This window comes from Rutilus rutilus, assembly GCF_951802725.1.
Source record: "Rutilus rutilus genome assembly, chromosome: 2".
Lineage (NCBI taxonomy): Eukaryota > Metazoa > Chordata > Actinopteri > Cypriniformes > Leuciscidae > Rutilus > Rutilus rutilus.
Window position 1 is genome coordinate 36,008,845 of NC_140210.1, and position 18,087 is coordinate 36,026,931.

The window sequence follows — 18,087 nt, forward strand, 5'->3', positions numbered from 1 at the left end:
TTTCCTGAAATAAACTGAGCAAATGCATTAACAAACATTCACCTGAGAACAGAAACATGTTTAAACCAGACTTTTGAGGATGTGCTCAAAATAACTGCTTACTAAAATGGGTGGCCAAGGACATTTTTTTACCAATAAGTTGAAAGCAAAGAAAACAAAGAAAAGTCGTGACATGGTTCTCAGTTGGCACTGGAGTCCACAGCGGGAGAAGAATGGTTCTTCTAGTTGTTTCAAGGACTTGCCAGCCAGAATTGTGGTTGAGTTGAACTTCCTGAGCCTGTGAGAACTGTATGTTCCACTTCTTTTGTGTGTTTAGTGGCATTAGTACTCAGTTTTAAAAAGAGGACTTCATGCTGTGGCCAATCACAGGTCTGTAAATGTCAGGTCCATGGTGCTCAGATTGTGGTACAGTATATCTTTCATCCTGATTTTCCCTCCAATCATGGTAATAATAATTTAGGTAACTGCTTCTCACGGCTTCCGGGCTTATTATTTGCAGTTTGACCGAGGCTCATTTTGTCAGAAGACACTGGGAGCACTGCTTTTCTCACAGCTTGGGTATTTTTAATGGTTGCCCTTAAAATGTTAAAAAGGGAGATTCAGTAAAGTAGTGCACTGGAGCTTGTATAGAAATTTATTTTGTGAAGGGAATATGGGAAGACTCTTAAACAGCCTTGAGATTTGGCCTGGCCTCCATTTTTAGATGTTGGACTGAGATATTAATGCAATACCCGGTGTTACGTTTCCCTTAAACGTGTGTGATGTCGTAAGACGTCTACATTATACAGGGCTCTACTTGTACTTGTAGGTACAGTGCAGTTCATTTGAACATCAAAGCTTTGCTACGAGCTGCATATTGTATTATAAAAACAAAACATGTGAGTGATTTGATGAAATAGTAATTGAATCACTCTTATGAGGTACGGATGTCTGGAGAAACATCTGTGAAACAAGTTGGCCATTAAATATGCAACAGCATATTCAAAAATTCCTTTTGTATGAGATGGCAATGCTTTAAAGAGAATTATCATGGCCTGAAGCTCATTCAAGTACTGCCATTTAGCGTGCATGAATCTGATTGAAATGATCTTCATTCTGCTTTTGTTCTTATCCAGTGTTTAGGTGAACTAAAGCCTGAATACTATCTCATCTGAAACCACTATCTGACCCTCATGTATAATTATATTTCAGTTGAAGAGTTAAAGGTTAAGTGTTCCCTTTTTTGATGTTGAAATAATTCCTCAGTCCCATTGCAACATGGGGACACAACTGGCCTGGTTCTGAAAAAAAACAAAAACAAAACAACAACAACAACATATTTTGCCAAACCCCGTAATGGAAAAAAAAAGCTGTCTTGTTTACAACTGTGACAATATGCGCTTATCGGATCAATTAAATGCTGGATTTTCAAAAGCATGTAAAGTTCACAGCCCCATTGTTACAGTAAACTTGTACAACTTTCTTGAATGAATAATTTATTAGATGCATGTCTGTTTTTGGTGGACACATTGATTTTCCATTTTCATGCCCCTAAACATGACGCTGAACAAAACAAAGTGTGATTGCTTGCTTGACATGTCAGTCAGATGTCCTCTTAGGTGGTCCTTGGCCATGAAAGCAATTCAGTCACACTTGTAGCAGTATAATTGCACAAATAAGTCCTGAGAGATACTAGTAATGCATTTTTAATGCATTGTTTACTCTTACCACTATTGTAAATACTTTCTTTTTGGGAGGGCTCTTAAAAGCCTGACATGAACTTATTTTTTCTGACAGCTGCTTTTGAAGTTTCAGTTTAGCCACTAGTGAACAGTGTGGGACTGTTTGTTCTTGCAGTGCAATCAGCCAATCAGAGTGAAAACATCATGTTCAGAGGTCTAGCTCTTGAGTCATTATGATAGGTGGCACCATAACTGAATCTTTTTTCTTGTGGTGATGCCAAAAATTACACTCTTCACCTCCTAGATTTATGTGGTGTATGCTGTATCTGATGCCTGTTTGAACACAGAACAATGTTTCAAAGTATTCATGTTGTATATTGTGACATAAGTGGTGGCCTTAATTAATCTAAATGGCAGATATTGGCACAGCAGTTTTGCAGCTAATCCTTTCATTAGGCAAAGGTCACTGTATTAAAACCAGAGAAATGGCAGAGAATCTTCAGCACACATGAAGTCAGGAGGGGGTCACAGTGTGGCATTGATGTACTTACCTTTTTGTCATTAAAAAAAAAAAATCCTGTTAACAAGGGTTGGACTCTGAGCCGGAGGCTTGTTTCTCTCGTCCTGGTCAGCAAAATGTAACCCTGAGATAATTACATAAAAGGAACACTGTGGACCTTTTTGAGACACCCACTCCAAACTGTCAGACCTAATATAATTACATATGTTTTGTACAGACTTTTTAAAAAGTCTGTTTTTCATTCATTCATTCATTCATTCATTATATTTTTTGAAGAGCTTTTTTTATTTTTCTTCTGTGATTTAAAGTTGTAATAAAACAAAGATGGCAACAGATGTTTTCAGATATTTCAATACTGCTTGGGACTAAATTGGCCCGCTTTTTAGTGTATAAAAGTATACTTATAAGTAGCAGTGGTATACTTAAATGATACTGATAGTTTCAAACACTTTGAAACATACTCTCAGTAAACTACTGTTTTCTTTGTGAACTTATCATCAAACTAATACTGTAGCTCACTATATGCATTATTTTTGCACTTTAAGTATACTAGCCTACTACGTTCCTATTTAGTTATTAGTTTTTATACTTGAAATATACCTTTAACTGTACTTTATGTAGATTTGAAGTAAATTCATATCTACACTACCAGTGGACTACACAAAAACCCACATACTCAGAATCAAGAGTTTCCTTTATAAATCAATACTTTAAAACAATGCAAGTTTATTAGACAATGTAAAACGATGTGAAAAAAAAAAGTGTTTAATATGCTACTCAGAGTAAACATAACTACAAGCCAAGTATACTCAGAATACTTAATTGTAGTTTTAAGTTTTAATTATCTCTATCAAAAGATTAAGTAGTATAGGCCAAATATACTATTTGAAGTATACTTGACTTATACTGACAGAAAAGTCTGTGTAATTTTAAGCATAGTTCTGAGAAGAAGATAAAAAGTAGACAAAGTATACTTTCTCATTTTTAGTTTAAAAGAAGTATACTAATACCACACTTGAATAAACTTAGTTTTTGTGAGGGTAGTCCTGTTGTTTTCACAGAAAAAAAGAGGCATATGCACAATGGAAATTGTTCACAAGTTCCATAATATACATTTAGAAAAAGGATGGGTTTTCATTTCATGCGACTTATTTTTAATACTAAATACTTAGTGTTCAGTCAGACTGAATCATTAAAACCGGCCTTATTTTCCATCTCGAAGTTTGCCAACAACAGCAAACTTTATTTGTGATTACGTTGTTCACCAAAAATGTGTATGGACACAGATAAGCAATTTCAGAACACCGTGTGTGACAAACACAAAACTTGTTTGGTGATGGATATGAGCTTGATAGAAGATATTGCATGTCAAACACACAGTAAGTATTCATTAATTAGAAAATGTGTTTGCACCATTAAATTTAGTACATCAGGGACTGGTACGTTTGCTAAAACATGTAGTTGAAGGGAACAGATAGGAAAATAACTCGACTCGGCACACACAGTTGCAAGGTTTATTAGAGAATCAGGGCTATAAAGGTATGCAGGATTCTACTAGTCTCTGAGCAAACCACACAACTAGTCCTTTTCTAAATGTAATACTATAGCAAACCTGGCTGCCATGGTTAGTGATACAGTAATATAATTAAAGAAATGGATTTTAAATGGAAAAACTAGTGCATTAGGTCACCATATGGGTAAATGGGAAGAAGGAAGAAAAATGCTTCAACATAAGTTATTCCTACTTATGTAAATACTATGGGTCATTTTCATTTTAAATAATAATCATAAAAAAAATAACATAATAATCATTAGGAAGGAAAGCAGCACCTCTGCCTCGGTTAGGGCTGACACTACTATACCATAGATTATATTCTTTAATATCTCTGTGTATATATGGCCAGTCAGCGAGAATGAACACCACATGAATTGCAAGTACCGCAGCTCACACTGTAAAGTCTCCTTTATGAGTGTTTCTCATTTACAGCGAAATTTGGTTTGAAGAGGATGGGGTGGCCAAACCCTCCAACTCACAGACATTTACTGGGCACATACACACACGTCGCTGCATGGAACAAGATACAGCTCCAAGAAAATAAGCCGTAACAAGGCGAGGAGAAAAAAATCAAGAGAGGAGGAGGACAAGGAGGAGTTTTGGGCATCTGTGGCGCAGAGTTAAAAGGAGTCCATGGCCTTGAATTCACTGAGGGCTTGGACGGGGGAGATGTGTTTCTTCTGCGAGCCTCGCCTGACACGGGTCTGGCACTCCTCCGGTTTCTCTCTCTTCACCAGGGGTTTCTTCTCTGGGGCCTTCATACGCCAGGAAACCACAGGGGAATTGACTGCTGCTGTGCCGTAAACCTTCTGGTACTTGGTGGAAGCTACATAGGAGGCCTTGACCGTGAGGACCACGGCATTCATCAAGTTCTTGGCTGCCTGGATGAGGGATGTAGCACTGTCCAGCTGAATACGGGACAATGGGGAAGAGAACATTCAGATTAGTGCCTGTATTTAGTGAACTGTTGTTCTGTCATGAAACCTGCCGCAGACGGATAGGTCCGTTACATAATTTACTTCATGATTGGCCTCTGCTGATTCTGCAGTCAGTGATATTGCTTGCTCAACGTTTAAATAGTCTGGTCCAATGTTCACTGAAACTTAGTCCTGCAGTGTGCTATCAGAGATGCTCTGAAACCCTCCACCTCCCCCAGCTCCACCTGTCTAGAACTGCTACAAGATGTTTGTGTCTATTCATGCAGCAGCAGCATATCTTACATGCTCACAGCAGAGTATATATTGGTCCATAATTGCTCTGCAACAGTAACATGTGTAGCAGATGTAGTCCACCAATACCAAATACATTTTTATAACCATTAACATGCTAAAAATATCCAGAGAGTTGTCATGATTGTAATATGGCTATGTATGGAATTAAGGCGAGAGATAGTAGGCAAAAACATAGATTTTTTTAATGCAGTGGTCAGTTTTGAGATTTTGGGCTAGTTTGCTCCTTCAATATGTGTTCTTTCAAGCTGCTATAAAGAAAACGTATACATTAAGATGTTTATTTTATTACATTTTCTTTACTTGCGGTAGTGAGTTTCTCCCGAATTTACCAAGAAATTAGCATTCCAACGCGACTGTTTACCGAAGTCTGTCATGATCGGTATTGTTGTAAAGCTCTGAGTCTCCTGCACAACGCTATGTAACCCAAATATGGGCATTTCCTTGCTATCAGTAACCAATCGTGAATGTCCAAAGGGGAATTTAAAGCTAATGACGAAATCTCATTTAGAGCTATTAAAATCTTTAAATGCCGTTTTCTCAAAATGAGTTTTTTTGTCATTCTCAAGTACAAATATATGTAGCACCTATGTACACCAAACTTTCCAGTTATACACTTAGCAGTATTCTGAAGATATTTTCAGAGGGTTTTGTTAATAAATCATTCCTAGCCTGATTTATGTGACATTTTAATCAAAAAAATATGGCGAAAATCGATTTTTTTAAGGCTATGGACAGTATATTTTGATTTTCTAGGTAATGAAAGCATATATCCTGAAATCCCTCTGAAATGTATTTTTCATCTTGTGTGTAAACAAAATGAAAAAATAATTTTGCACCTGGCTTTATCATATGTTCAGATCTATCTACCGAAAATATATGCAAAATTGTGCATATTTAATGAGATAATGCCTAATTTGCATACTTAAACATACAAATTTCAAAAACTTGTAATACATTTGTTTTATATACTTGTGTAAGTAATCAACTGAGGAAGTTTCATGGTGATATCTATTATTTTAAACTTTGACCCTATTCACCTGTAGTCTCTCACCTTAACTATTTATGAACTGGTTTGAGTCAATGCATTGCATTTATAAAACATTATAATAATAAAATAAAAAGGATGTGAAACAGAATGGGATGTTTACATGGTTATAAATGAGCTATGATGGGTTTTTGCATAATTGAGCTACAGTCTTCAACTAGTTGTCCAAAATATGCATGGTGCTTCACAGCTGTTTTGGAGCAAGCACATAACTCTGAGACCACTTGTTGTCCGGTTAACATGTAGATGCTGGACAAAACCCATTATGTAGGTACAATGTTTAGTCCGACTTCACAAAAAACAGACTGGTATAATTTTAGTCAGACTAAAGCCACGATCACATTTTCAGCACACAAAATGGTTGTAATTAGACATCAGGCTCTGTGCCATTTTTTTATATATATAAATACAACATTTAATAATACATACAGAATGTTAAAATATAACCTACATCCTGAAACACTGCAAACCTCATGTACATACTTAATTAAATAGCATGTATGGCCAGAATCATCTTACCCCTGAAACAATGAGTTCTCCTCCCAGGTTCTGAACCTCAGCCTTGACCTTGCTGCAGATGTTGAGCTGGTGGCAGTAGAGGGCGATTCTCTGGAGGTATGCCAATAAGTCCTGCTTACAGGCTGAGTCCGGACACTAAAAGAGATGGGAATACATAGCAGAGACTTGACCTTTACATATTCACTGTGTAGAGCAAATATGTGGGGAGGGTGGTAAAGCGATGATGACTGAAGATGAAATTAGTTCCATCTTGAAGATGACTCAGGGGTTTGTCATCATCACATATTGGCTAAAGCCTGCGGTAGACTTGTTCGTAAATCTCCAGTTATCATCACAATTGTTTATTTTGTTAATAGGAACACTGTACACATAAATCTACAGCACAAGAGTAAACAAGCAACATGAAATAGAAAGAACTTTTTACCCCTGAGGGTTTGAATAAACATTGTATAAATGGACACCAGCCCATATCACAGTAAATTAAAACTTCCTTCATTTCCTTGAAATGTTTTGAAGCCAGTGGAGAGGGGTGCATGGACTTTCTGATTTCATGACACAGCGATTGCTTATCTCTTGAATATTAATTATGTCATGATGATGTTGCTGGGTAACCGTCCTGCAGTCACAAACTACTCAATATTCAAAAGCCAGGACTTTGGAATTATTCATTATTTGCTTCTGTTCACATGATTTAACTGACTTTCACTGATAACTATTTGAAAGCACACATATCCTAAATTTATCAGCATACTCCTGTCCGACAAGTATATTTATCTGGAGATCTGATCTGTAGCATTTTATCTTCTCAGAGACATCAAAACTTTAATTTGAGCAGTCATATTAATTCACCATTACTGCTGTCAATAGCAGAATGGTTACCTATAGTTTCAATCTACCAATGTCCATCTTCTGCATTTATATGTAAGAATGGCTCCTATTTTGTGTGCTGTTTCTGTCTCCCCTTTGAAGTAATATATTAGCATGTCCCATTTAACGTAATGATTTTTTGGATAAATAATTTAACACACAGCACCTTGCATGCTAAGACACAGCGGTTTACTCTTAATAGCAATAAGCCCTGTCAGAAGTTGTTATATCGTTTTTTTCTCCCCTAGCTTTCCATGAACTTTGAGTGAAAAAGACTGATGACATACATTTAATAACTGTTGAATCTGCTTTATCTTTGACACGGCTGAGCAGCTGTAACGTCGTTAGCGTTTAGCGTTCAAGTGTCTCTCTGCAGGAAGCAACCTCTCGCTGTGCTGGGGCATGGCAAGGGGGAAATGAAAAAAAAAAAAATCGCCTCCAGGGCCCAGCAGCTTTAGGTCTGCGATGTCAAGTGCAGCAGTTAGAGAAGTTGTAAGAATGTGTTTCTGAGGAGGTCTGACTGCTGTCATGACCACATTCACCAATGCAACCCAACCAGGGGTGCGTTTCCCGTACAACTATATAGCTCGCTGCTTAACTACCATAGTACGATGCATCGTTGGAGAAATCAACTAGCTAGTCACGACTGTTTCCCTAAACCGTATTGTCGCAAAGTATCGTTCAACCACGTTGGTTTATGACGTCTCGCACGTGGTGGACTAATAACTTATTTTAATGAATCTGTTTGAGATCGAATTAACGCTAGATTTTGTCATATAAGTTACAGACATGGCATCTGAAGACTATTTCTAATTTTTCTCAGTTATTTTGCTTTATTACCAGACTCAATATTTGGCTCGTTCTTACATAGTAGAGCACGTTCGCACATTGCGTAGTCTTCAAAAACGGTGCTTTAAATCTCTTGACAAACTAAAAGATGTAAATTACATTTGTATGTATTCTAAATAAATAACACGGGTTGTACTGAATGTCAGTTTGCTTATTTTGCTAAAGATAAGGATTTATTCAGTCTGCTTCTCATGTAAACTAGAAACTATGCTTCTAACCACAGCTCGAGAGCTGTCGTTCCAACCACACAAGTTTGCGATGCTGTTTGCGAACGTTCGTTGGAACGATGGTTTCGGGAAACACCAAATCGTTGAACTAAGCTGATAACAACGGAACTTGCGACCATAGTTGACTAACGATGCTTTCGGGAAACCAACGCTATCTCACGACCAATTCGTACGAATTCGTACGAATGATAAAAAGTTGGCTAATTCGTACTAATTCGTACGACCTCACTCGTACGAATTTGTACGATTTGTCTAAACCCACGTGATGGGTAGGTTTAGGGGCGGGGTCAGGGGTAGGTCATTCGTATGAATTCATACGAATTGGCCAATTCGTAAAATATGTACGATTTTGCAAAAATTGTACTAATTCGTACGAGTCAGGTCGTATGAATTCGTACGAATAAGCCACCTCGTAGAATTTGTACGTTTTCCTGGGAGATCGGGCTCGGGAAACGCACCTCTGGCAGCCCTCTACGGCAGTGGTTTTGCAACCCAACAAAATTGTTTACAAAAAAGTAAATGAAACGGTCTTAAAATCATTTAAATCGATTAATATCAGCAATGTGGCCAATAATTACATTTTCCCAACAAATTGACATTGAATTTGACTAATTATGTGTAGTCAGGGTCGCATTCTTTTCAGTTGTGTCCATGTCCAGTCCATGTTAGTTAATCTGTCATTTGGTAGAATGTAATCAAATTAGACAGAAACTTGCAATAAAATGCATATTTGATTACTTTTAATTAGCACTGTTTTTTGACAATCACAGCTGTAAGATATTCTATCATTTTACATGTACCTCATCGTGCACCAAACCATTCATCGCACTATATACATAAAATAAAGCATACCCTTTGATGGCTTTTGTTTCTAAATTGTTTAGTCTTTTCCAGCATTGGGGAGCAGCTTGATTATTGAGCACCCGGTTCTGTTTAACACCGCCTACTCAGAGATTCTTTCTGAAATGAATGCGGTCCCTTGATGCGTCCTGAGAACCCCAGATGGCCATTAGATGTAAATACTGTGTTAGTGGGTTTGATAAGGGACAAGTTGAGCCACCTGTTCAGACTACCTAATATACACACAGCATGCGTGTGTTAGATTTGGTAGTAGGGAGAATGGATTGCTGCTATGGGAGGAACACATTGACCTAAAGGGAGGGGTGTTCTGGAAAGCAGGAACTGTCTGGCCATCTCCGATGTGCTTGTATACTCGGATTACACACTGATCAGCAATTTGATCAGGTTCCCCCTCACTATTCTCCCTTTATCTAAGAGAAAAATACTGCAAGAAAACAACAAAAACAACACGAGGCCTGGCCAGTGGTGACACAGCAGGTTTCAGGCTTCTCATATCTTTTAGATCAGTGTCCCAGTGTTGATGACAACAAAAGGATAATTCCTATTATGCAGAACCCTTTTGACAATGAATGCGCTAGTGTCAATTTAAGGAAATATGTCTCTAACGAGGTTTACAAGACTGGTCAAGTTGATGCAGTTTATTACATATAGCTCAGGGGTGTTCAATGCTCCTGGATGACCAATCTCCAAAAAGTTTAGGGTTACACTTTATTTTAAAGTGACGTAGTTACATTGTACTCACTCAAATTACTCCTGAGTAATATTAATTAACTACATGTGCTTAAGTTAGATTAGGGTTTGGTTTAGGGTTAGTTAAAATTATGCATAATTTACTGTTATTACTATAGTAAGTACATGTAGTAATGTGTATCTATGTCATCTTAAAAAAAAAAAAAGTGTTACCAAGTTTAGCTCTTAGAACAGGGCTGGGCAACTCTGGCCCTCAAGGTCCATTTTCTTGCAGAGTTTAGCTCCATCCCATATCAAATACAACTGCCTGTAGCTTTCAGATTAGCTTGTTCAGGTGTGTATTATTAGAGCCAATGGTGTGTTCCCTAGTCGTCCTGTGAAGTTTGTGTTAATTAATTGTGAAGTTGTAATTATGGGGGGTACAAAATGGTACCCCAGTAGGACGTCAGATGCATTCAAGTCACTTTGGCCAGAGCAATATGGTAATGTACACTTTCTACTCACTCTCTGCAGGAAATGTGGATCTCTATGGGCAGAGAGTTGCTCAGCCCTGGCATGTAAAAATGAACCATATGTAGCAATCCTGAAGACCCTGGTTTTGTGCTGTGGTTTCCCCACCAACATATGTATGTGTCTGGAAGATATCATTAAGGATGTGTCTTTGATTAAGGATATTAGGTAAAGTGAGTAGATTTTTTCTACGGTAAGATTGGCTAATTAGTTGTTAGTATAGAGCAGTCCTTTTGAAGTAGAAGTTAATTAAGGAGGTGGAGTCAAGTGAAGTAATCAGTGAACGAGTTCTTACTGAGCAGCCATCACTGTAGCGTCATCCCTCATTGCATGAAGACCAAGCTTGTGTAAAAACCTGTGACTCTACCTGTGCAACAGTGGAGTGAACGACAAGCAGCGACAACACGCAGCATGCTAGGCTAAGTCTTCCTTTCTTTTCTCTCTTAATACTCTCTTGTTTCCTGTCATGTTCTTACCATGTTCTCTCTCTACTTCCCTGTAGTATATCACAGGTGCAAGTCTAAACATGTCTGCACACAAAACAATTGCACCACTGGTTACCTGTGTTCTCTTGGTTGTTACACATCATGGCCTGTCAGTTGGCCAGCAACAAAGTTGAGTTCATCCCTGTTTTTTTTTCCAGTCAGTCAAAACGCAGTATTTTGCCTTCAACTGAAACATGGATCACCAAAACCAACCATTCAACTCCTTCACTACCAACTTTGTCCTCTTCCACACTTCTCGCCCAAGTAGGCTGGGTGGCTGAAAAGTTTGCTCATTTTCAACAATTTCACATTTTAGAACGTTTAAAAAACTACATTTTCTGAGCTTTTAACAGAGGTATGTGTATTGCACATAATATAAGACATTGTTACCATCCATTAGATTTAATTGTAGGAGACAAATCTACCTAATTGTATGCTTTTTTGATCTTCCGGGTTTAAATTTGTCTTCATGTTAGTTATTATTATTTTTTTTTACACCTGTAGTACATCAATGATTCACCTGTGTCTCATAATTATTCATGAGATTACATGTCCTTATCCTATGAAAAGACACCTTGCTTAGATCTCCAGTGACGGCTTTAAGTTGTGAGATCTCACAAATCATAAATAAGTGTTTGTTTTTGCTTTGTAAGAGTTGTACAGTTTAGCATATGAGAGTTGTACAGTTTCTACAGTTTTCTTCCATAGACCCTCGAGTCTCCAACACAACACAACGATTCATCTACACAGTGAGTATAACTGGTCTTTGAAGCTCCTTAAATATAACCGATCTAACTGCTTATTAAAACACCACAAAATAAGCCTCAAAAGTATTATAGCGGGTTCATATATGATTTCAATGGCGTAAAAATCCTAATGGTTGTGCATTTATTTGGCCATTAAATTAGCCTGGATGCCAGCCGAACTTAGCCACACAATTTTTAGGTCGGGAAGTTCGGTCTGGACTTGATCCGTTGAGGAGCTATTATGCCTGAACAAAAACTGTTCGGACCAATCAAATTGTCAGGGCGGGCTTTATACGATGATGGACAGATGATCAACAGTAACGTAATCATCCACGTCACCAAAGAGCGCTTAGGTTGAATTAGTTTACAACAAAGATGATTGCCGCTGGTGAATTGAGATTTCACACTTACAAATAAGTCAGATAGAATAAATGCATATTTGGTGTGCTGTCCGAGGAGTGGGCTCCGGGCTCGGTATTCGGCCCGAACCCAAAGTAGCCTACTCCCCCCGTTTTCCAGGCTGTAGAAGAACAAGCCGAGAGTGAGTGGAGGGATGCTGAAAACTGTCAAGGAATGTTAGGTGAGTTGACAGAGTGAATAAATATATGCTTCCTCTCATGCTGATGGTAGACATGGTAATAGTTTGATGACAAGTTGATTGGATTGATTATTTGAACGTGCTTCTCCTGAACTCTGTTTATGAAACATCATGTGTAGATTCCGCCATCGCGTCTGTTATAGAAGATATCGACAGCGCATTCATTTTAAAAGAGGAACAGAGAAAGATCAAGGCATTTGTCGATCGGAAACATGAATGAAAAACTTACGTCACTTACTCCGTTGCTCTGATTGGTTGTAGGTCTATCCAATTGAGTGCAGAGGCATTTTCTTTCCTGGTTCGGTTGAAATACGCCCCATAATCACAGCCCAATGGAGCAGTATCAGACTCACATTCTGACTAGAGTCTGAGTATGACGACGTCAGGCTACCATTAAATTATAGCTGTCACAGTATATGTACGCATTTGTGTAAGTTACGGTAGGCTTATAAAACCATGTATATGTTTATTTTGTTGCATTTAATGGTAAATTGCATGGAGTACTTTCCATAAGATCATCTCTCAATGCAAATCAAACCAGCTATTAGGCTAACTGAAATAAAACCATGCCAATCTCTAGGTATGGTGAAGGCTATGTGATGATGTGGGGCTATTTTAATTCCAAAGGCCAAGGGAACTTTATCAGGATGCATAGTATCCTGGATCCATGAAGTAACTGGCCTTTAAAAATACAAATCTGCCTGCCTCTATGGGAATTTAACATAGGGGTGTCCAGACTTATGCACCCTGTATTTTAAGGAAGAACATTTATTTATTTACGATACATTATTCATTCACAAAGAAAATTGGTGTCCTTAAAGGTTGGATTTTTCCTTTTTTTTTTTTAATTAAGGCATTTAGTTCAATTTCCAAAAGATGATTTTTTTATTCCTCTTTTTAGTCAACTTTAGCATGGGTGTCTAAACTTATGCATAGCACTGTATCAATGGGGAGGTAATCTTTCAAAATGTATGCCTTTGAACCCTATTTACCCCTAAAGGGTGCATATTAGTACCTTTTGTACCATTTTTTTTTCCTTTTTTTTTTTCTGAGAGTCTGCAGATGATCCAGAAAACGACAACGTATCTGCTCTTCAATCAGCCAATGAGGGCCCATGTCACACATCTCTTATTCTCACTCCACTGGCTTCCTGCAGCTGTCCACATCAAGAGAATGGATAATCTGGAACAGTTCTTAATAAATTGCCAGTTTTTCATTGGCACAAGGTAGCCAAGAATCTATTTTCAAATCAACCATATGAGCAAATAACACTAACGTGTATGACTTCCATCAAAAAAAAAAAAAAAATAGTGCATAATATTTCATGAGAACATGAAAATGCACTAAATACAGTAGCAGGAACAAGCAAAGACAGTGCATGGTATAGTAGCTGCCATCAAGACTCATAAGCATATCCTTAGCTTTTCTTTACTTCACAAGGGGCACAGTTGATTAAACGTTAAAAAGTGTCAGTCAGCAGGTTCTGAAGATGGTGCTCATCTAATAATAAATTCAACACCTCATAGGAGCTCATTATTTTAAACACAACCCTGGGCTTTGATCTCACAGACAAATGGGGAATAAAAGGGTATTCTGACCTGGTCAGCCACGGCACGGGCGAGCTTGTCCATTCTGGATCCGGCCTCTGCGATTTTCTTTGCGGCATTGATGACGTCAGAGGAATTCTTCAAAGGGCCTTTGCCCCTGTGGTAACACAAAAACCCAGATTGTAACTCCATTAGCTGATTCCTCACAACAGGCAGAAAGCAAACTGCACAGGGCATGAAAGCAAGCAAGCCCACCACACACGTTAACAGATTTGAAGCAGCAAAAGCAAGTAACCTAAATAATAAATAATACTCTTTCACGTGGCTTCATTCTGATCAAATATTTTTGTATAATGACCTACAGTACAAAATGTATATTTGATCATTGTTCTTAACTCTTTCCCTGACAGTGTTGTTTTTAATGCATTTTTGATCATTTTCACAAAAGTTTAATGGCCGCCAGAATATTTTGTTGTATGAATATCTGAACATGCAATATATAAAAATAAAGAACTGACCCTCTGCTTGTAAACAAACAAACAAACACATTTTTTTTTTTTAGCTTTTTTTAGTTTTAGCAACATTTACATGTGGGTACGTTTCATAAAAAAGCAACATTTTGAGCAAAAAGCTGAGAAAATCATGTTTTTGTCAAAGACTACTTAGATGGGGTAAATCGAGTCCATCAACACACCTAACACACGCTCGCACAGTCCTATAGCTCGTCCTGGGTTGACATTTCATTCAGTAACATTTGGCAGTTTTGATGTCTAAGCTGTTTAATGTTGAAAATCATGTTATTTTACATATGCTATCGCTTGTTTCTGCTTCTTTTTTGCCTGCGTTTTGATCAGGAGATAATATACTCTTTCAGAAGATGCGTAATAGCGCCCCCTACCTTCTAACAGTGAAAATTCCGTCAATGGCGGGGAAAGTGTTAATATTTCAATGTAATGCATTTATTTGTAGGATAATGTACCGATATTATCACAAAATAAACCCCGGTTGAAATGAGACCCTTTGGCTTGACGTTATCTCTTAACTATTTCCAGCATTCTCATTGCTGACATGTGGATTGATGTACCTGGTGAAGTCGGTCATCTCCATCATGATCATACACATCTGCTTGGCCAGCACGATGATATCGTTTCCATTGTCATCCCACTTGGCGACCTCTGCGTCCAGCTTGCTCTTTTCCTGCCTGAAGCTCTCCACCTGTTCGGCAATCTTGGCCTTCTCTTCCTGGGGCAGCTGAGCCATGATAGCCTATGAGGGGTAGCGATATGACACAAAATAAAGATCAGTTACACACATTTTGCAATTGTGCAAACATGTGCCCTTGTTTCTTGTTAAAAGTTTGTGAAGAAAGTACCATCCATTTAGGTTGACTTTGTTTAACCCCACTGAAATACCTCTGTATAAGGTTTTGAAACTTAACACTTAATCATAAACCCCATGACATCTCATGCTCATAAAGAGAAAATCCATCCTCTTTTCTTTCCCCCTCTTCTTGTCAAGGAATAAATTCTCGCTCCGTAGCGATTCTGAGCCTGTCCAAAAGGGTATTAATCTCTTTGCAAGGTCACAGGAACCGTTAAGGCGCAGTATTATTTGTGAGATAAATGTATAATTACCTCACTTCTTACACCAGTCAATGAATTATGCATTTGTTCAACGTTCTGTTGGAGCAGACGGACCGGACCATGGCAGGAGACTCTGAATGCCTTTAAGTGCGTGATCACCGTAAGATGGTGCCGTACAAGTCTGAATTTGTAGTGTGACAAGTCAGAAATCTTTTCCGCAGTTTTGTCTGAATTTATAAGTGGCAATACGCCATCATAGCCAAAGGATGTCATAACATAAGAGCTAATTAAGAGCCAGCTGCTCATTTAAGATTTGTAGCTTTTTGCTTGTTTATTTAACAAGCAATTACACACTAAAAAGAAAAGAAGTCCTCAGAGAAAATGCTATTAAAAGATGAAAATTATTTCTTTTTCAGATAGCGCACACTCCTGGGCATTTCAAATGGAGGGCTGATGCAACGGTGACTGTGTCCGAATAAAATATAAAATATATCTTTTTTTTCTTTTCTGTACAGCATAAATGTATCTATCACTGCCTTTGATATCCCACAAGCCTATCGGATGGGATCTGCAAGAGCGGTCGAAAGGACTGTAACGAAGTTTTTGCTTGGTTATAACTAAAGCTTATTTAAAGGTCTTTATTTAAATTTAAGGTTGTCTCGTTTTAGCTTGGAAGTTACTACTGCACTGTTTTACCACCTGTGCATCCAATCAGAAACATACCCATCCCAGGAGCCAATCAGCTCTCTTTGTGTGTCTTTGAAGCAGCCAATCAGCATTAATATGCTGCTGCATGGTTAATCCCAACTCCTCTGGTCTTAAAAGTGGATGTGATGTATGGAAAGAAGGTGAATAGAAGGGGGGAGAGCCTATTTCTTCCTCTTGCCTTGCTCAGAATTCACTTATCCCAAATCTCTCTGGCTCCTAACCGATAACAAGAGAGGGTGCAGGCAGCTTAATGCTCCAACAAATCCTTCCCCATACGCACCGGTGCCGATTCATTCAACACACTCATATTGTGTGGCGAACGTCTGCACACGCATGTGTGTGTGCTTCTGGATTAGAAATCCCTCAAAAAAGCTTTTTAATTTTTCTCATTTGAAATAAAGTGGCCTAGATACAGGAGTTCAATTTTATGGCTGACCTATCAGCAATGTTATCCTATCATGGAGCAAAGAGATAGAGCAGTGTGTATATGTGTGTGTCTGAAAGTGAGTCAGTGAACAAATGCCTGCTCTTATTTCTCTTTTATGAGAACTCAAAATCCATAAAACTTAAAGTCACAGACTATATCAATATGAAAGTAGTGACACGCATATTTGATTTGCAAAAAAACATTCACTCAATGTAACATTCAGCATCTACGCATACGGCGCCGCCTGAACTCCTGAACTGAGTTTACTAGTGAGCGAAATGTTTTTCCACGGTCATTTTATTTTGTCAATTGGTTGCTGTTCTCAAGGAATGACCCTGTTTTTCTTCTCCACAGCAGTTTTTCTTTTAGCCTAGTCTTTTATTCCAATACAAATGATAATTTCCTCTCATTCATGGAAGATAATTTATTCTCAAGAGTAATTGGTATCAAACAGGGTTATGGTGTGTATTTGCGCGTGAATGTCAGCAGTACTCCACGGCTACATACTGATATTCTTGTAATGTCTCATAAGCAGCCCACTGAGCACTATTCACACATACACTAATGTGGATTAAGCCTTGAACCCCAGTGAGCTCTGCCGTCAAATGCCGGCTGACACACGCACACTGTGTGTGAGGGGGGCACTGCCAGAAGTCTCATTTGCAATCATATTTTAACAACTACAGTCTCTGCAGACAGAGTTTACAAAACTGAGACCAAAATTATTCTTGTGTAAAGCATTTGATTCTGCTGGAAATGTATGCATCTGATGCATAAAACATGATCCTTTGCTATGTTAAATATTAAAGCTTATATATAGGCTCTGTTCCTTAAGCCAACATCACTGCCTGCAGAGCATTCCCTTCTAAGGCAGCATCCTAACTAAAATGGAACCTTATTACTGAACGAACATTCAACAAAGTTAGCAATTCTGAGCAATATTTTTTTGTTGTGACACTCAATGTATTTTTATTACGTTTCCTGTTAGCAGGTTGCTGAGGTAAAAGGTTGGTTAAACTGCCATTTTAGTAGACTTCTTTACTAACTTGCTGTATTGAAGGAATTATAATCAACATTTCTCTTGCTTCGTCCACCAACTTAGATGTGTCCCTTGCTATTTTAAATATGAAACATATACTGTATATAGGCTCTGTCCCAAAACCGGCATTCCCCTCTAAAGTAGCATCCTAACCAAAATCTATCTTTCTTGCAGTATTTAAAGAATTCTAATCATAATTTTTCTTGCTTCAGCTTTCTTCAAAAAGGATATGAGCAGTGCTGACTTAGTATGCCTATTTAAAAATATGAATGTATGTATGAACCTGTTAGCTTCTAGAAAACTCTCGCCATTATTCGCAGCGGAGGATAAATAATGTTTCGTTCTCGAAAAAGTGAGAGACACGTTGTGTGCATGCACTTGAGTGACTGGCACTCTTGTTATTCTGAAACTAGATGTA

At 38.1% G+C, this 18,087-nt stretch overlaps 1 protein-coding gene across 1 annotated transcript in view; it reads right to left on the reverse strand.

Moving 5' to 3' along the window:
* Positions 1-3,681: 3,681 nt before the first annotated feature.
* Positions 3,682-18,087, reverse strand: part of ctnna2 (catenin (cadherin-associated protein), alpha 2) — a 505,838-nt gene continuing 491,432 nt past the window's right edge. The window contains exons 15-18 of the mRNA XM_084395004.1: positions 14,997-15,178; positions 13,964-14,069; positions 6,533-6,667; positions 3,682-4,644 (exon numbers count right to left, since the gene is read on the reverse strand). Of these exons, the coding sequence (XP_084251130.1) occupies positions 4,357-4,644; positions 6,533-6,667; positions 13,964-14,069; positions 14,997-15,178 (711 nt within the window). The 3' untranslated portion in view covers positions 3,682-4,356. The remainder of the gene's footprint in view (positions 4,645-6,532; positions 6,668-13,963; positions 14,070-14,996; positions 15,179-18,087) is intronic.